Source organism: Rhineura floridana, chromosome 21, assembly GCF_030035675.1.
Source record: "Rhineura floridana isolate rRhiFlo1 chromosome 21, rRhiFlo1.hap2, whole genome shotgun sequence".
Lineage (NCBI taxonomy): Eukaryota > Metazoa > Chordata > Lepidosauria > Squamata > Rhineuridae > Rhineura > Rhineura floridana.
Genome location: NC_084500.1, coordinates 20,042,023 through 20,061,540, shown reverse-complemented (window position 1 = coordinate 20,061,540; position 19,518 = coordinate 20,042,023). Strand labels below are relative to the sequence as shown.

Sequence of the window (19,518 nt, the reverse complement as noted above, 5' to 3'; positions counted from 1 at the left end):
CAAACCCACCAACCTCCCTGTCACAGAGTGAGTTATGAAGGTTTTTTAATTTGGGCGGGGAGGGCAGCAGATGGCACAGGAAGAGCCACGCTTGCACAGATGAAGCCTACAGCAAGAGACGGGTCCAGGGCCAAAGTGTTTCCAGGCACCGCTTCCCAGGCACCCAGCACCGCCACCACCTCCCTGAGATGGTTAACGCGGCTGCTCTTTTTGGTTGCCTTGCCAAGCGCTGAGATCAAGTGGGAAGTATGCATTCCTCAGAGAGGCTGGGGGGGGGGGAGTGGAGAAAGCGAGTGCAGGGCAAGAGCCTTTCTCTATTTCAACGAAATCCCATCCCTGCCCTCGGGTTTTGGTGCTGATGGTGCTTCTTGCCAGCCAATCCCTGGGACATTCCTCTGGCAACAGCCCCCACCCAGGCCCCGCTCTGCAAGATCTGATCCCAGCCCAGGCATGGCTGCTTGCTCTTGGCGGGCTGGAGCGAAGGGCACAGTGCAAAGGAACATCAAACGGGGGAGAGGGAGAGAGAGGCTGGTACTCTGTCCTGACTGAAATCCGTTTTGCAGGCACTTCCAAGCCAAACAGTCTTCAAAGGGGAAGCTTGTTTGTGCTCCTGCCCCGACGGCTCTTCTTCTCCCCAGCAGGGTCAGGTTCAGGGAGCACGGAGTTTGGGGGAGGGGGGAGCACCAGGGAGCTTTAACCCTTGGCTGCACCGGCCTCAGGAAGAGAAGCCAGAGGGTGGGTGACTGGGCCAACTGAGCTGGGAGAGGGAGTCCGTTCAAGGCCTTCTGCTGCTGCCCACTGCAGCAGGAGCCCAATCTGGGTGCAGCCTGCCGTGAGCTGCGTGACGGCTGCAGGAGGCTGCTGGGAGTTGTTCGGATGTGGCTTTCGGGCTCCCCACGAGGGGCCACAGAGAGAATGGGGCTTGTTGTCTTGACCCAGCTACGGAGCTCTCCATATGTTCTGATGTCTGGGGCCTGGCTCGCTGGCTGGGCCTACCTAAGTACGCCCTTTCGCACAGTCGCCCAACTCCCGGCCCTGTGTGTGTGAGTGTGCACAGGCCCTGGATGGCCAGCCTCAGTAAGGGTGTGTGGACTGTGTGTCCTTTGGGGTCACCCCTTTCCCCGGCCACCAGCCCACGATGCACAATGAACCTGTAAGGTGGCTAGGGGGGAGGGAAGAAAGTGGGCCATGCTCTTCAGCCAGAAGGCAAAGGGTGAGAGGGAAGGGCACTCCCCCGCCATGGCTTGCCTGATGGCTGCCTGATGTGAAGCCACACACCTGCCTTCCCCTGCTGCCAAGCACCCCCAGGAGCACAGGGTGGAGGGAGTGTGCGTGTGTGTGTGTGCGAGAGAGGTCACTGGGGCCCCAGAGGCCAGCTGTGCTTGGGGGAGGCGGCCTTCCGCTTGCAGCGTCCTCCCCCAGGGCACTGAGTGAGCAATGGGTGAGGGTGCCCAGCATCTCTCTCTCCTCACCCCCCCCTTGCTGGACTTCCAGACCACCCAGCAGCAGCTGCCGCCGCCGCCTGTGTGATCTGCCAGGGCTGAGTGTTTACCAATAACAGGAACCAGCTTTGCTGAGTTGCGACTGCAGCTTTATAAGGAGAAAAGGGAGAGTCAGGCCGGCGGAAGGACACGGCGGGGCTGGGATGAGCCCCCCTGGAACAGAGGCACTGACCGGAGCATCCCTGCCGGCAGCAGAGGGCCAGCCAGATGCCTCCGGTGAGCCCACAAGCAGGGTGTGAAGACGACGGCCCCTCTCTTCCCCTGCTGCTTGTGCCTCCTTGCACCTCAGTAGTGCAGAGGTAGACTGCCTCTAAGTGTGGGGGCTTCATTTACACCTGCCACTCTGGTCCTTAGACCTTGCCCAGTGTTCCAGAAGGTGACTCAAAGAATCCCCATCTATTGCGGGGAGGAGGAGGAGGAGGAGGAGGGAGTCTCTCCTGAAAGTGATGGCCAGCAGCTTCATCTGCCAAGGAGTTCCGCAGGGGAATGACGCATTGCATGAAGACGTTATTGGACAGGGCTGCTGGAGACCTTCTGGAATGCCAGGTGCTGGACAGGATGCTTTGCCCTGATCCAGCACTGCAGGGCTCTTCTTACGGTTCTATGAGCTTCCGTTGGCCCAATAAGTAGCTTCTCCCTGCAGAGTGCAATGATCCTCTGGGGCTGGCTGCCACATGCAAAGTGCTGCTAGTCATCTCCGCAGAAAGGGCCAGACCAGCCTTCCCCAGCCTGGTGCTCTCCCAATGTTTGGGGCAGCAACTCCCATCAGCCCTGGGCAGCACGGCCATGCAAATGGGCTGCAGTTCAAGCCATCTGGAAGGCACCAGGCGGGCGAAGGCCAGCCCAAACACACTGACTGGGGGTGGCTTTCTCTATCAAGGGTTAGTTGCCAGGACCACGTTAACAAAAAGATCCTCCACGCCCGGGAGCAGCCTACCAGGCTAGCGAACAGCTCCTTGCCTTGTTGCCTGCTGTGAAATAAGATGTGCCTCCAGGGGGCTGGGGGGGCTTCATCAGAAGAGCCACTGTGGTACAGCGTGGATTAGGATGTCAGACCAGGATTGGGGAGACCCCAGTTCAAATTCCTACTCTGCTATAGAGTTCCCTGGGTGACCCTGGGCCAATTACTACTAGCCTACGCCACAGAGCTCTTGAGGGTAAAATGGGAGAGAGGGAGGGCGTCCTGACTGCCCTCTCTGGACAGGGATGGGAAACCGTTCCTAGCCCAAGGGCTGCATTCCCTGACAGTCAACCTTCTGGAGGCCGGGCAGAGGCAATGCAGGCATAGGAGATGCAGACACGACTCTTGCCTTTGCGTGGGAGGCTTGCACTCCAGACGCCTACGCGCATGGACACACACATCCCGCCCTCTCTCTGTCCTCCCCACCAGGCAAGCAAGGGGCATTATTACATGTCAAGGACACAGTGGAGCCAGGCAATGCGGTCGAGGAGAATATGGGGCAGGACTAGTCGGGGTCGTGGCCTGAGAAGAGACCCCAGGGCTGGTCGGAGAGGCCTGGAGGGCCACATTTGGCCCCCCACCCCTGGCTTAGGAGTACGGGTGGGATATAAATGTCATCAATAAATTTAAAATAGTTACTGTTTGTCCCCAAAGGATTCAACAAGATGGTACTGTGGACAGGCAGGCTAAGGAAGCCTTTTCGTGGGCTGGTTAACTTTCGTTCTCGGGAGGCCCGTGGCTGACCTCCACTTGGAGGCAGAGTGCTGGGCATATCCTTACACGCACGTGGCAGAAGCCCTGACTGGGCAGCCCGCCTCCCGCCCTCCCACTCACCGATCAAGGGCACCACGAGGATGAACTGCCGGCAGTCCAGAAGCTTGATGAGGCTGCCCAGGTGGTCAATGAAGCCATTGGTGTCTGGCACCAGGAAGACGGGACGGATCTCCAGCTCCATGTGCCTCACTTGGGCCTGGTCCTTCAGCACCGCCTGAAAAAGTCCCGTGGGGGATGAGGTGGGGATTACTATCCCAGCATGCACCAGGACCCGCACCAGACATACGCTCCCTCCTGCCTCCCCCAAATTCTGCATGATGCAAACTGTGTACCTCTGCACAGCATTCCTTCTGCTAGCCTGACTCTCCTCCCATGTGGACCTGCAGAGGTGTCTTAAGATCAGCCTTAGAGGCCACTTGCCCCCAGGGCCATCATCTCAGGCGAGTGGCCTTTTTGGTGGAGGCCCCGTGGCTCTGGAAGCCCCTCCCATTGGGGATCCCTGCGCCGTTGTTGCTGCTGTCATCAGTTAAAAACACTTCTGTTTTGACAGGCTTTTCACACTTGCTTTTATCACTGCCTAGATCTCTCTGGCTTAGGTGACTGCTTTTATTTTTATTGATTGTTATGATTTATTGTGTCTCCATTGGTTTTTAAAAATAGACTCTCATCATCCTGTCTTATTGATCTCCCTGTTTTCAATGCATTTTCTCCTTTGTTATGTGCTCCTGTGTTTTATCCTTTGTGTGTGTCATGAGAGCTGTTCTGAAGGCTCTGTGAGCTGAGGAGTTGGCTACAGAAAAATCAACGGATGGGTAAGATCAATGATTAGGAGCCCAGAAAGCCCTCCTGCTTCCCCCTGCCCCCAGCCAAGCCTCCACACTTTCAGATTGGTCCTTACATCCATATGGGCTAGGAACTTGCTCTGAGAGTTTGCACGTCCCTTTTTATAAAACGGTATCTGAGATTCTGAGTGTTCGGTGTTCAGCACTTGTGAACAAACCCACCGTGTATGTTGGGGGTAAGTGCATTAACCATTACTGGACTCATGGAGTTCTGTCTGTATTTAGCAATACTTTACAGAAAGGACATGACCAGGAACGAAAAGTAATCTGCATGACGTCACACAAGTTCCTGGTAGGCGGAGCTGTTCTTGAGTGCCCCCGACATGCGTGCCTGATGCCCGGGAGGTGCCTCCCTCTTCAGGCTTCTTGGCCCAGACTCTTGGGCTCCTGGCAGCACAGAGCGAGGCCTGTGCCGGCCGTCACGTCCCATCCTGCCCCCCTGGGCTGGCCAGGGAGAGGACGACAGGATGCGCGGGGCGGTGGGGATGGTGCCAAGTCCCCTCTCCCCCCCCTTGCAAGAGGCTGTTCAAGGAGCTGGAGGGGAACTCGCCTCAGCAGGGTTCAGAGGCCAGGAGGAGGTTTGTTTGTGTTTGACAGATGGTGGCCAAGGGGGTACGAGGAGAGCACTGACATCCGGCCAGCCCAGGGATGAGAGACAGAGAGAGAGAGAGAGAGAGGGCGCCTGTGTCTCAGGCTTTGGGAAAGGGGCAGGTTGCTGCAAAGGGCATCCAATGCCAGCCTGATGCCCCCATCCACTGGTAACATAACCAGTGTTTCCTGAGAAGAGACAGAGGCTTCCTGAAGAAGAATGCCTCTGAGCACCTGCAAAGTTGCATTCCCGCTCACCGCATTGGGCTCCCAAGAAGATCAGGCCTCGCTTGGGAGAGAGAGCCAGGGTCCATTGCGAGGCAAGCGGCTACCAAAGTCTTCATACAGCCGGCCTGATGGCGTGGGGGAAGCGTCCTCGGAAGGAGGAGGGGTGGGGAGCTGGCAAGCGGCAGGCTCCAATGTGTCCGCTGCCCGGCAGCGCTTGCTTGCCGTCGCCGCCGCGGAGCCGTTTGGGTGGGGGTTGCCCTTCCGCTGCTGGCAGGTGTGTGGGCCTGTGCGCGTGCTGCTGGCAGGCTCATTGTTCCCAGTGCAAAGGGCGAAGGCGCTAAATATAGGCAGAGGCACTCTGCCCCTGCCCGCCTGCAGCTGGACCTGGCGAGGAGGAGGACAGGAGTGCAACTATTTCGGGCTGGCCTCCCTGGGGAGCAGCTGCCCCTGCTGTGCCCAGAAAAAAAGAATAGGGCCCGCCCAGAGGAAGAGCTTGTTATCGTTCAGGTGGGAATGTTTTCAGCTGCACAGGAAATGCCGCCTCTCCAGGCGGACAAAGGACAGGGCAGACGTGGGTGAGGGGCAAAGCTGGAAAGGGGAGGGGGGAAGAGTGCAAAGCACTCCTCTTTTCGGCTGAGCAAGAGTGACAGTGGGAGCCTCTGCCTGCCCCCTGCATGCCCTCCCCGGTGTGAGACTGCTTTGCATTGCCAAGATCCTGCCTCAGAACACGTGAGCAAGACTCAAGCAGTGCCTCTGAGCTTGCGCAGATTTGATTGTCCTCCCCCTACATAAGAAGAGCCCGGCTGCAGCTGGGTCAGGCCAATGGGGGCGCATCTAGCCCAGCACCCTGTCCTCACAGTGGCCAGCCAGAGGCCCCTCACAGGAAGCCTGCAGGCAGGACCTGAGGGAAACACAACTGACTGCCCGGCTGCGATTCCCAGAAACGGTATGATTCAGAGGCACGCTGCCCTGGACACTGGAGAAAGAAGACAGCCATCGAGGCTTGTAGCCGTTGACAGCCTCAGTCTCCGTTGGCCAGCCTAATCCTCTTTCCAAACTCAGCTATCAATCAACACAATCCTCAGTGCTCCAGGCTGATGGGATGGGGTGTCTCCCGGTGGGCCTACTGTTTTGCGCTCCATCTCCATCACTCTGGAGCTGGTAGAAGCCGCCGTCTCCTTTGACCTGAGCTCCCACCCCTCCCCTCCATCCCAGATTCCAACTTTTGGATCTCAGAACCTCCTAATTGCAGAAGCATACGGGACCCCAGGTGGGGGAGGGAAGGTAGGCTACGGGGTGGGAAACAGGACATGTTTACATGTATCAAGGAAGCCCCCCCCCCACACCGCCCAAGTCTAATATGGGAAGCTCTTGGCTGAAGGGAAGGGCAGGGCTTTGGTGGGCCTCTGTCTCCCTGCCTGGGCGCAGCTCTGCAATCTTGACACCTCCCCCCCGCCCCGGTGAGGCACCAAGCCAAGAATCAGGGTTTCCCAGCTGTAGAGCTCTTTCCTACAGAGACCCTGGGGATCGGGGCCCTTGCTGCCGCCACCACCGGGGCTTGGTTTAGGGGTGGCCCCCTTGAATTGCCCGTGTTTGGCCCTGCAGCTGCGCTGTCACACAATTTTTTTAAAAAAACAACAACTCTGGAAGGTTGAAGCCACCATCCCTGATGCACCTTTAGGCCCCGAGGAAACCCAGCTCCCTGACAGCTCCTCTTGCTGCCTGGCTCCAGCCAAGCGAGTTTCACGCTCCCTCTCCCTCTCTCACATATAACGCGCAGAGTCGCTCTTGCTTGCCAGAACCTGGGCCCTTTCTCTCCCTTTCCTCCTGGCTGGCTGCAGCACCACCATCAGCAGCAACAGGCAATGATGGGCCTGAAGAGCAGAAAGAGGGAGCGAGCAAGCGGTGGTTCTGGGCCTGCAGCCAATAGCCGGCGGGTACGCACATGTGCGCGCTCTCCCAGTAGGGCCTTCAGCGGCCCTGTTTTACAACCACCTCGGCACAGACTCCAGAGTTCACGCATATGGCTAGACAGATGTGTTTGGCTGGCGTTCAAGGCTGGGAAATGAAGAGTTATGGAAGTGAAGAGGGCCCTGGGCACTGCAGAGAATTTGGGGGGTGGGAGAGAGGGGGAGGGGGAATTTCCCTGGGCTGCAGGGAGCCAGCCAGGCAGCCGGGTCGAAAGGCAAGCCAGGCAGCCACCCCACTCCCCAGGCTTGGTCTCAAGGAGCTGCTGGCACAGAGATGCTTCGAAGTCTTGGAGCAGGGAGGGGAACCGGCAGGAGGACTAGTGTGGCCCCCACCCTTGCAGCAGAGGTGGGGCACGTCGGGGTTGTGCCAGGGAACTTGGCTCTGCTTGGCTTGTGGTGGTGCGGCTGGAGGGGCTTGTGGTGGCAGTGCCATCCAGTGCCATCGCTGTGAGGCGTGCGTATGTTTTAGGAAAGAGGAGGCTATATATATAAAAACATAAAAATGACTGAAGGTGACTTGAGGCTGGCCAATGAAGGTTGGTCAGGATGGTCCAGGGTGACATTGATCCTAGAGGCCGTGGGGACTGCCACCTCCAGCGAGGAGAGGGGGCAGCTGGGCTTTGGGGGTCCAGGAGCACAACCCGAGCCACACTCATGGTGCTTATGGCTGGCTCCTTGGGGGCTGGTCTAGACCCCTTTGGGACAACACAGCTCCAGGAAGACCTCCCTATGTCCTGATGTGGGATGCCGGTCCCATTGAGAGCTCCCCCACCTGTTCCCTGAGCAGGCCTCCCTACAAGTTTTGCCTAGAAAAATACTGCTCTTTGATTTTAAGAATATCGGAAGGGCCTGGAGGCTGGACCAGGCCAACGGGGGCCCATCTAGTCCAGCACCCTGTTCTCACAGCAGACAGCCGGACACCCCAAAGGGAAGCCTGTAAGCGGGGCGTGAGCACAACCGCAATGCTCCCCACTTGCCATTCCCAGCAGTTGGCATTATTCAGAAGCAAGAGAGAGCCATTGTGGATTTGTCTCGTCTTCCTTCAAAGCCATCCAGACCGACGACCACCCCTGCCTCCTGTGGGAGCAAATTCCATTCTACTCTCTTTTGCCTGCCCTCAGCCTTCCAGCATCCAGCTTCGGCTTCCCTGGATGTCTTTGAGTACTAGTATTATGAGAGAGGGAGAAAAACTCTTCCGTATCCACTCTCTCCAGACCATGCAGGTTTTAGGTTTTCAGCCTGCCTTTTATTTTTGCTGTGTTAGACGTATCTGTAGCTTTCTTTTTTTAATATTCCATTTATATGTTTTGCAAAGTGTATGAGATATACTACCTTGGAATCTTTTCAATGAAGGGAGGTTGAGAAATATTTCTTCAAACTGAGGGCCGCATTCCCTCCTGGGCAACCTTCAGAGGGCCGCATGCCAGGGATGGGCAGGGCCAGAGGCAAAAGTGGGCAGGGCTATGAATGTCAACTTCTCCTTTTGTAGACTAAGCTCATTTCCACACGCGCTCGCAGACCCCTCTCTCTTCCTCACCCATGCAAGCAAGAGGCATGATCCCAGGTCAAGGACACAGACCATGCCAGGCAAGGCCACCCCAAACTGGGGGGAGTGCTGAGGGCCAGACAGTGAGGCTTGGAGGGCCGCATTTGAGGCCCAGGCCTGGCGTTCCCTGTCCGCACTCAACCCCAACCCTAAGCAAACAGATATACACACAGAAACACCCACGTGCCCCCCTGCTCTGCCTGACGCTCGCGCTCTGCCCCAGCCAGACCTGGATTTTCTCCTGCCGACGTTGCTGCTCAGCCACCTTCCTGGTCAGGGCTTGCTTCTTCGCCCGCAGCTCCTTAATATCCAGCTCTCCGCCGCTGGCGTCAGCCTCCGAGTCATCCTCAAACGCCTCAATCCTGACGTTGTCCTCCTTCTCACGGGCCGGGCAAATGAGAGGAAAAGGGGTCGTTGGGAAGAACCATGGCAACAAAGGAAAACTAACAATCAGGGCGACTCTGGGCCAGCCACTGTCTCTAGCTTGACCCACCTCACAACCCACCTCCTGCTGGAAGGATAAAACGGGGAGGAGGAGAACTGAGTACACCACTGTCAGCCCCTCGCAGGAAAGGTGGGACATAAATGCCATAATAAAAATAATTAAAAAATAATAATACATCTATACAGCACTTTTATATTTCTAAAAACACCACCGTTCTGTCTTCCCACAATCAATGGTGAAAACTGCGATGCTGAGCGTGCTGTTGGAGAACGGGAACCTGCTCATAGAACTGCAATTCCCAGGATCCCTTGGGAGCATCAGCTGCACCCAAGCTCACTCTCCCTCCCCTCTTGCTGTGGGGACAGATGTGGTGAGCGTAAGTGTGCGTGGCACGGAGTGATGGCTCACACCAGGTTCCCCGGCTCTTGTAAACATATCACACGTACGACCGTTTTAGAGGTACAAGCGAAGTATTCTGCTCCGAACTCAAGACAGGAAGGCAGACGCTGACTGGGGTCCCCAATCCCCAGGGGGCTGGATCAGTGCCTAAGCCCAAGGCCCCACTAGGAGCAGAGTGGTCTCCACAGCCTCAGGGTCAAATGCCTCCCCCCGCTTGGTTCTCTGCTTAGCCTGACCTCCTGCGAGAGCCTCTGCAAGACAAGCGTGGCCTTGCAGAGTGGCTGGCAGGGATGCTGAACAAACAAATGAAGGCAAGCGGGAGCACACACACACAGCCTGTAGAGAACCCTGGGCTACAGGAACAAGCCGGGGCAGAAAAACAAGAGGAGAAATTCTTTAATCACATCAGGATGTGTGAGAGAGGCAAAGGGAGGGCAGCAGGGAAGAGGAGGTGGCTGGGGGGGGTGCAGGGGAAGAGAGAGGAGAGCCAACATCAAGTCCCTCTTCCTGTACGTGTGCTGGAGGCTGCTGTTCAGTGCTGCTTCCCCCCCCCCAGCAACATGGCTATAAACTCGATCCTGAGCCTGAACCCTCAGCCTCGCTCTGCCTCCCCCACCCCCTTCCTGCTGGGCCTGAGCCGCACGTTATTAAAGCTGTGCCCCCCCCAGCCCCTGCTTTGTAAAACGCATCTGGAACTCATCGCTGTTGCGAGAGAGAGAGAGACAGAGAGAACAAGGCGGCCGGGTGGGACTGGCAGGGAGAGGGGCACTCACAGGAGCACAGCCCATGAGGGAGAGGGAGACGGTGCTGCGGACCCCTCCCCCCAATGGGCCGGTCCTCCTCCTCCTCTTCGCCAGCTATAAATAGCGGGGGGCCGCAGGCGGCCAGCCCAGGCCCTGCTGGGGCAATTGCTCCTGCCTGCCTGCCTCTCTTTCCCTCCCCGCCCGGTACCTGATCATCCAGTTGTTTTCCCTCTTGGCTCGCTGCTTCCTTTCCCATGGCGTCTGGGACGGGGGCCACTGACACATACTTTCCACCCTTGAATGCCAGCAATGGCTCCTCTTGGCCACAAAGGGCTTCCAGGAAATACTTCAACACCGTGACCCTCTTGCAGTCGGCCGCAATAACCTATGAAGCCAGGAGGGGGGGGAGGGAGAGTGGAGGGGGGGAAACACAAAAAAGATTGGGGTTAGAGGGCATTATTGTGTGTATGGTGGATACAGGAACCACAGGGAAGGTGGGTCAGAGAGACCGGGTTCGAGTCCTGCCAGCTCTGCCGTGGAGCGGCGGGTGCCCTTGGGAACACTGCAGCAACCAACCTCTCCCTCCAGGGACAAAATTCAACAGGTAGAGCAGCCGCAGGGTAGTGGCAGCAGAGGGCCCAGAATGGCCCCTTCTGGAATAGGAAGTGACCGTGGGGATCTTCCCTTCCCACCAGAATTGCTGACTCCCCCCCAGCCGGGCATGAGCGGCTAAGGGGCTTTCTGACACAGCCCCCAAACCTCCAGGAACTGTCCTTTCATTTATTTATATTTAAATATTCTCTGTCTCTTTCTGCCCAGAGGCCTTCAAAGCAGCTAAAACACAGTAAGAGATGAAACAATAATAAAAGGATTTTATGTTTTGGTTTTGAAAAAATACTGTGTACTCCGTGTGTGTGTGTGTGTGTTTAGGCCCCCAGCAGTTTGTCCCCCCACGAGAAGGGAGCTGCTGAGGTCCCTCCACCAACCTCCCCCCTCCTTGCTTCAATTCCTCTGTGGGGAAGAGGGCAAGGGGGCCTTGGAGGAGGAGGAGGCAGGCCAGGCTGCTGCTGAGACTCAGTTGGTCTGGCCAAAATCAGCCTTTGCCAACCTGGTGACCCCCAGATGGGCTGCAACTCCCGCCGGCCCCACTGAGGCCACCAGGCTGGCAAAGGCCAGGCAAAGTCATGCAGCGCTTCTCCTTCCCCATCGATACCCTGCAAGGAGGGGTATAAGGTGCGTCTTAGCCACATGGGATGTGAACCTCCCCCTGCCCCACACAGATCAGACCAGCGTCCTGCTTTTCACGCAGCTGAGACGATGGCCCAGTGGGGAAGCCCACAAGCAGAGCATGAAAGGAACATGCCTTTGCCTGCTGCTGTTCACCAGGCAGACTGCCCCCAAACAGGGATGCTCCACATGCCCATCATACTAACTCCTCGAGTGTGTCTAGTCCCCTCTAAAAGCCACCCAAGCCAGTGCTGGGCGAAGAAATCCTTCCCAAATCTCTTGCCAACCTGGGAGTGCTGGGATCCTTTACCGGCCCAGCTCTGGCTGACAAGAGCAGCAAGCAAGTTTCCGAGTTCTTCAGAACACTTCGGCTGGCAGAGAGTTTCCAGCCGCTTCCAGGCTGGCTGCGTTGTGCCTCTGCCCCCAAACATCCCGGTTGCAGAGGGAAGTGAGCGGAGTGGGGTGGGGAGAGAAACGAGGCGAGGCGTCTTGAGTGCCACTGAGCGGCCTCCAGCTCCTCCAAGTCTGTTTCCAAAGGTGCACAGGCAGATTTTAATGTGGGTCTCCCCCCTCCCCCCCTCCATTCTTGAGGGCATTGGCCTCTCTGCTGCGGCCAGATCACCCAGAAGAACTGAAAGACACCCCCATCGCCGATGCCAGCTGGACAGGAGACCCAAAAGAGTCTGAGGGAAAAAATGAGCTGCAAAGTGCTGGCAGCCAGGAGCCCGGAAGGCCTCTCCCGGCAAGCCCCTCCACCTCTGCCCCTACACTATGGGGATGGCAACGCTCAGCCTGCCTGTAAGGATAACCAAGAGGCATGCAGAGCGCTTCAAACACATTCACTGAGCCACGGTGGTTAAGGGACACTTCTGTCCACACAGATTTTAGGAAGAGGAGCCCTGCTTGTGCCTTCTTGTGTGGGGGCCACCTGGACTCAAAGGGCCGTTGGGGCAAAGGCTCTCCCTACACTTTTTAAAGTGGGCAATATAAAATAGGAAAGATGTCTAAAGCTGCTGAGCCTTTATCCCACCTACTCCAGTCCTCCAGGAGGCTCCTCACTCCCGGGGCCCTTCCTGGGCACACCCCACCCACCCCTGCCTTGGCAATGTCATCACAGTGCCCCGACGGAACTGCAACCCATGCAACCCCCGTGCCAGGGCTGGTGGAGGGGGCTGGGCGCCCTTTTTGCACGGGCACCCTTGCCCTCAAACGCTAGAGGCCTGGCCTGCAAGAGGAGGCAGAGCAAGGGGGTGCTGCTGGCACACAGAGGGGCCCATGGCCTAGGCTGCTCACACCCAGGCACCAGCACATGGCTCAGAGAGAGAGCGGCCTAGGCCAGGGGCCCTGCACGTGGAGGGCGACTCAGAGCTGTCAGGAGCGGTGGGGAGAGGCAGCACTGTGGTGCCCAGGAGAGGAAGTGGCTGCCAGCATCCTCACTGTCGTAATCGGAGATGCATGGCACTTGGGACGCTGCCTGACCCTGCCATGACCCCCCAAGCGTGTCTCCCCTCCCCCAAGCAGGAAACACTCTGTAATTGGAGAAGGAGGGGAAATGGATCTTGCTTGCTCCAAAAGGCCAGAGGCAGCTACCAATTACCCCAGTGCAAGTGCATGCCATGTCTGTGCGCACAGAGAGATGTGATGGAAGCATCGCTGTGTGTGTGTCTTGATCTCTGTATGGGCAGCACAGCCAGGAATCGATCAGGATAGGCCATGATGTGCCAGCACTAACCCCCACACCTGTTACACTGGCCTGCCTTAGAGGGTTGTTGTTGTTGTTATGTGACTTCAAGTCGATTATGACTTATGGCAACCCTATGAATCAGCAATCTCCAATAGCAACTGTTATAAACCACCCTGTTCAGATCTTTGGTTTTCTTTGTGGAATCAATCCATCTCTTGTTTGGCCTTCCTCTTTTTCAACTCCCTTCTGTTTTTCCCAGCATTATTGACTTTTCTAGTGAATGGTCTTCTCATTATACATCCAAGGATTATAACCTCAGTTTCATCATTTTAGCTTCTAATGATTTTTGTTTTCCTGTTATATGCCTTCAAGTTGATTATGACTTATGGCGACCCTATGAATCAGCAACCTCCAACAGCATTTGTACGAGTTGATGTTTCTCTTATCCACCTTTTTCACTGTCCAACTTTCACATCCATACATAGAGATCGGAAATACCATGTTCTGAATGATCCTGACTTTAGTGTTCAGTGATACATCTTTGCAACTGAGGACCTTTTCTAGTTCTCTCATAGCTGCCCTCCCCAGTCCTAGCCTTCTTCTGATTTCTTGACTATTGTCTCCATTTTGGTTACTGACTGTGCCAAGGTATTGATAATCCTTGACAAGTTCAATGTCCTCGTTGTCATCTGTAAAGTTACATAAATCTTCTGTTGTCATTACTTTAGTCTTCTTGATGTTCAGCTGTAGTCCTGCTTTTGTGCTTTCCTCTTTAACTTTCATCAGCATTCGTTTCAAATCATTACTGGTTTCTGCTCGTAGTATGGTATCGTCTGCATATCTTAAATTATTGATATTTCTCCCTCCAATTTTCACACCTCCTTCATCCTGGTCCAATCTTGCTCTCCGTATGATATGTTCTGTGTATAAATTAAATGAATAGGGTGATAAAATACACCCCTGCCTCACACCCTTTCTGATTGGGAACCAATCAGTTTCTTCATATTCTGTCCTTACAGTAGCCTCTTGTGCAGAGTATAGGTTGCGCATCAGGACAATCAGATGCTGTGGCACCCCCATTCCTTTTAAAGCATTCTGTAGTTTTTATGGTCGACTCTACACAGTCAAAGGCTTTGCTGTAATCTATAAAGCACAAGGTGATTTCCTTCTGAAATTCTTTGGTCTGTTCCACTATCCAACATATGCTTACGACATGATCTCTGGTGCCTCTTCTTAGAGGGTTAAGGTAAGGAAACGCTATTTGAGCCTCTAAGTCAGAGCCCCTGCTTTGCATGCAGAAGGTCCCACGTTCAATCTCCAACGGCATCTCCAAGTAGGGCTGGGGAAAAAAGAGTCCTAGCTTGAAACCCTGGAGCTGCTGCCAGTCAGCGTAGACAACACTGAGGTAGATGGCTGGACCCATGGCCTTACGCGGTCGAAGGCAGCTTCCCGTGTTCCACTGATGGGGAAGCCATGGGCCCTCCAGCTGCTGCTTGGCCCTCCAACCCCGAGGGGCCCCGGTGGCCAAAGGCCAGGGGAGATGACGGGAGGTGGAGTCCACACGCAGAGGGCCACCACAGCAGCCACATCCTGGACCTCAGCTAGTTTTAGACGGCATGTCTCGGATTCCGTTTTGTTATTTTTATGCTGCCTGTTTGCAGCAGCAAGTCAAGGCCATGTGCAAAAGCGGCCTTGCAAGAGCCACACGAGAAGCAGGATCAAGTGTAATTTGTCTTAAAATAAGGGGAGGGGAAAATGAAATCAGAGACCCCAGAAGGGTGAAGGACTAAAGCACCCTGCTTCACTAAAAAAGAGAGTTTTCACCTGCCATCTAAAAGTACCTGAAGAGGCAGCCAACTGTTGCTGGAGAGAGCGGGGGGGGGGGGGTAGGGGAGCCCCATTCATTCTACTCGGAGGGCAGAGCCAGAAGCTTCCCAGGGCAGCCAAAGTCAGTTTCCAAGTTGCTTAAAGGTCTCCCCATGAAAAGAAGCTCCAGAATTTTGCAGCCCTGCAAAGAAGCGGCGGGGACACTGCACAGGACACAGCTGTGGGTGTTAAACCCCGACTTGCATCACTCCGGGTTTCTGGAGGAGACCACAGCCTGTTCATTTGGGACCGACAGGTTTGGGCTGCTGATTTTCCCCACTCCGCCCCTGTGAGCCAAGATCCAGCTCCTGAAGTTTTGATCCTGGCACCTTTGGGATTTGGGATGTCTCCCGCTTCCCCCTGCAAACCTGAGAGGAGCCAGATTTGGAATCAGCACTGGGGTGGAGGACAGAGTGTTGCCTTCAGACGCTGGCAGGCTCGAGGCCCTGGCAAGACACCACGACTCCCCCTGGGCTACCTTACAGCATAGTTGCAGGAATAAAAAGGGGGATAATGGGCTCTCTGGCATGCTACACACATCATAAATCCCACCACAGGTTTTGTAGGGCCTCCTCCATTCAAGGGATCCTCTGGGCTCAGGACAATCTTGGGATGCTGCCTCTCTCTCCCAGCGCATCCCAGTGCCAGAGAGGAGCCACTGGTTGAAAAGGGTGGCAGGTTCTGGCCTGCCTTGGGGACAAATAAGTGCTGCCCACCCAAACACCCCTCCTGACGCCTGTTCTGTAAGCTCAAGACGTGAGCTACATACACACCAGACATTTAAATCACATTATCTGTCCCCAAGAACCCTGGGAACGGTAGTTTGTTACAGGGATTGTAGCTCTGTGAGGGGTAAACTACCGTTCCCAGGATTCTTCTTTTTTGGAGTAGGAGTGGGGGAAGTGACAACGTGCTTTAAACGTGTGGTGTGTACACAGCCCAGAATTCCCAGGAGCACCTTGAAATGAGGCTTGATTTATGACTTCCAATCTTCTCTGTTAATTACTGACACCTTTCAGTGGCTTTTACAGTTGCTCAGAATGGAAAGTCAGCACAGATTTCACACCCTTGGCTGGGAAAGGGTAAGCTCACCCCGTCCGTCCGTCCTCTCCAGCTGAGGTAGCTCAGTGGCAGCAGAGAGCAGCTACAGGCACCCTGGGGCTGAGGATGTTTCAGCACTTGGTGGCTGCGGCAGTGGGGGGGAGGGACTGGAGGGGGCTCAGGGTATGGCCAAAAGCACTCCTGGTGGCGAGCTCCTGGAAATGGCTCCCAGAACCTCCCTTCTGTGCCTCCCTTCCTGTGCCTCACGGGCAGGAGACTCCTCCGAGCACTTAACAGGTGATGAAAACAGCAGGACAGGTGGGGAGCCATGTGCTGCTCCTCCGTTTGGCCCCCACTGACAGCAAACACCTTCCTGGAACAGTTTAGCACCCGGGGGGACGCCAAGGCCACCTCCTCTTCCCTGAGTGCCCTCTCTCTGTACACCTTCACCCTCCTTTGTTCCCAGCTGAGTGACGGGCCTCGGCTCCAGCACACCCCGCTCAGTGCCACAGCTTCCCAATTCAAAGGGCTGCGGGAGGTCTATGGGAACACAGTGTCTGTGTGTGGGAGGCACCAATGGCTGGCTCTCGCAGGAAGAGCAAGGGGCTCTCTGTCAAAGGGGGCATGGGAAGGGGGAAGGAGCCCTGGGCACCTGGAAGCCCATCAGGCAGGCATGTGGAGCCCTGTTGTTTGGGCCCTGTAGGACTACTGCGAGGACTAGCAAGCTGAGCCCTCTGGCACTACAGGGCTGGCGCATCAAGGAGTGGCTCTGGTTCTCAGGGAGGGAGGGGGAAGCCGCTACAGGCCTCAAAACCCCTTCGGATTCCATGTGGTGGTGCTGCCCCCAAAGGGGTGTGGAGCTCCTGGCTGACCACCTCACAGCCAGAAGCTTCCCTGGGCCCCAAACACAGCAACAGGGCACCTTCCCTGCAGCAGGGATCTCACAGAGCCCTGGAAGCTTCAAAGGGCAGCCTTGCAAGTCATCTTCAGGCCACTTTGCTGTCATCTGCACAGGAAAGGCAGCGAGACGGGCGATGGTGGGGCTGCTATGAAGGGTCCGCAGGGGAAGGAGGCACTGACAGCTGTTTCGGCAGATACGTGCCATGCTGAGTTTGGAAGGCTGCCCCCCCTCCCCCGGCAGGGACAAAGCAAAGGGGCTGGCATCAAAGCTGCTGCTGCTCTCAAGTCCGCTGGAGAATGGCTCTGGGCACATGCGAGGACCAGAAGCGGACTCTGCTCTTAGGGACGAGATGCTTAAAAGAGATGTCACCATTCTGGAGGCCCCAGCAAAAGGCTGGCACATCTTCTGCCTCTTCCCGTCTAGTCTCGTTGCACCAAATAAGCCAGAGATGCAGCAAGCACTGGGGGGTGGGAGACGGAAAAAACTTTGACCGCCTAAGAGAGACCCACCAGGATTGGCAGCCCCAAACCACCAACCCAGAAGGCGCCTTGGATGGATGCACAGGCCTCTCACGGGGTAAACTGGGTGGGAAAAGAAGGGAGTGGCTGCTGCTTTGAGGGGTGGCCGCTTCAGCTCTCCTATCTGGCTGGGCCACAGCCAATAAAGAAGGCTGAGCAAGGAGAGGCCACTGCCACAGATGGTCCACCGCAGCGACCACAACGGCAGGGGGCCCAGCACACTCCTTCACTCTGTCTAGCAAGGAGCACTTCCAGGACACAAGAAGCTCCCTTTGGCAAAAGGCCGTGTGTCTCCCCACCCCACTCCCTGCAGGCCACTGTGGAGGGCCCTGCCCCATGCCAGGAGAGGCACTCTGCAAGCCTGTTGAAAGAAGGGGCACAACGAGCTGGAAAACGGAAGGGTCGCCCCAGCCCATGTGGCCACTTTGGCTTGCTCTGTTCTGTCGCCCGGCAAACTGTTTGGAAATTTTCTAGCAGTGCAGCAAGTCCCGACAAAAGGGCATAAGAACCAGTAGCCTCAGCCGAAGGCCTTTAGGCGGGGAATTTGGGGGCAGTGGGCATGTGGTGCTACCAAATGAATCATCAAAACTCTGCTCTAGAAAAAGCTGGATCTGATGCAACAATTATCAAGCCACGCAAATTAAACAGACTTGCACAATACAATCTGTCCGTCATGGGGGAGCTACTGCAGGCAACTGAAGGCTTCCCCCACCTCACAAGTGCTTGAGACTGTAGTGGTTGTTGCTCATACACGTTCGAAATTCTCTTTGTAGCCTTAAGGGCTAGAAGCATCCTTCCCTTTTTAAAAAATGAAGCTGAGCTCTTGAGGTGGCTGCTGAATTCTCCATCAGATGCGGAAGTCTGCAGCTGCAGTGAGTGCTTCCCACGGGCACGAAGCAGCCACTACAGGTAGCCTCGGCTGAGAGGAGGAGCCAGGAGGGCAACTGGGAGAGACTTCACAAGAGCAAAGGAAGGCAGAGAGAGAGAAAAAGAGAGGCTTTCACTTCCTGCTGGCTGGGATGCCAAGAGAGCTCCTAACAGTTGCTGCTTCCTAAGTTGGATGTTGCTGCCCCTTCACACCAGGGACGATGAGCTGGCTGGGCAGGGCTGAAAGGTGCAACCTCCCTAATGGCAGGTGGGCTGGGGGTAGAGATCCATCCTTGTGTGTTCAATTCTTGCTCCCCAGCTCCTCTGGAGGAGAGGGTCAGAGGTAGAAAGCCCCGTTCCCTCTTCTCCACACCCTCAGTATGATCTAGCTCTTGGCGGAACCGCCAGCCAGACATTACCAGCACTGGTGGGATTGGAGCAGGCCAGTTCCAAGGAGCACTGCAGAGACCCAGAGAGGCGGCGGAGGCATGGGGGTGGGAGGAGAGGAGGAGGAAGCAAGAAAGAAATGGGGAGAGGCTCAGCTCTGGGAGTTCAAGGAAGGGTTGATGGGCTCTCTCTGACTCAAAAGGGACATCCCACATTTCAAGAAGCTGCAACTCCACACTCAACAATCAATCTCAAATCTGCAGAGAGCCCAGCTGGGCAGGCATCTCTCCACCTCCCCCCCAACAACAACAAATCTCAGGTCTTGATCAGAGTTAGCTCAGCATTTCCAAGCCTTCGGACGGAGGGGAGGATGGGCCACAGCTGGCCAGCTGCAACTCGGGCGTAGTTTATTCCGCTGCCCGTGGCCAGGCTAGGGTCGTTCCAGACGAAGAGGAGGCTCCTCCGACCGGCCGCCTCTCCAGGCAGGTCGTGTGCCAGCAAAGAGCCACATTTTTCCAGCTATTGTCTTCCCCACATGGAGACGCACATTTCCCCCACTCGCTGCCAGCTGTGCCTCTTCCACCGCTTCGCCAGGCAGGGCCGTTTTGGAAATGCAGATACCTGCCATGAGGGAGACAGACTGGAATATTCTACCCCCAACACCCCCTTGCGTCATCTCTGGTGCCATCCCACAACGTGCCTCTCCATTTACCAAGAATGATCACATCACCCAGAAAAAGACGAGGGGACTTGCCAAGGTCCAGACTCAGAGAGAGAGAGAGAGGGAGGAAGTGGCAACATGGGGTGGCTCTGCAGGCGGGGCTGCCATGCAGGCGGGTTGAAACAGCTGAGTCAGAAAAGGCAAAGAGTGTCACCCAGCTAGGATCTCGGCCCCTGAGGGAAAGGCACCCCAAGAGCACCCTCAACCGGTGTGCTTCAGGGGGCGAACTGTACCTCAGTGCCAGAGCATTAGTCTGATGCTCAGTCTTGGTGGGGCTGAGAATATCCCTTGACCAAAACCCTGGAGGA

The 19,518-nt window shown here is 56.1% G+C and overlaps 1 protein-coding gene across 5 annotated transcripts in view; it reads right to left on the bottom strand.

Moving 5' to 3' along the window:
- Positions 1–19,518, bottom strand: part of SMG6 (SMG6 nonsense mediated mRNA decay factor) — a 91,345-nt gene that overhangs the window by 5,123 nt on the left and 66,704 nt on the right. For 3 of the 5 annotated variants that reach the window (XM_061604832.1, XM_061604830.1, XM_061604834.1), the window contains exons 14-16: positions 10,207–10,383; positions 8,641–8,790; positions 3,298–3,451 (exon numbers count right to left, since the gene is read on the bottom strand). In XM_061604832.1, the coding sequence (XP_061460816.1) occupies positions 3,298–3,451; positions 8,641–8,790; positions 10,207–10,383 (481 nt within the window). The remainder of the gene's footprint in view (positions 1–3,297; positions 3,452–8,640; positions 8,791–10,206; positions 10,384–19,518) is intronic. The other 2 variants (XM_061604831.1, XM_061604833.1) reach the window with 1 other exon arrangement.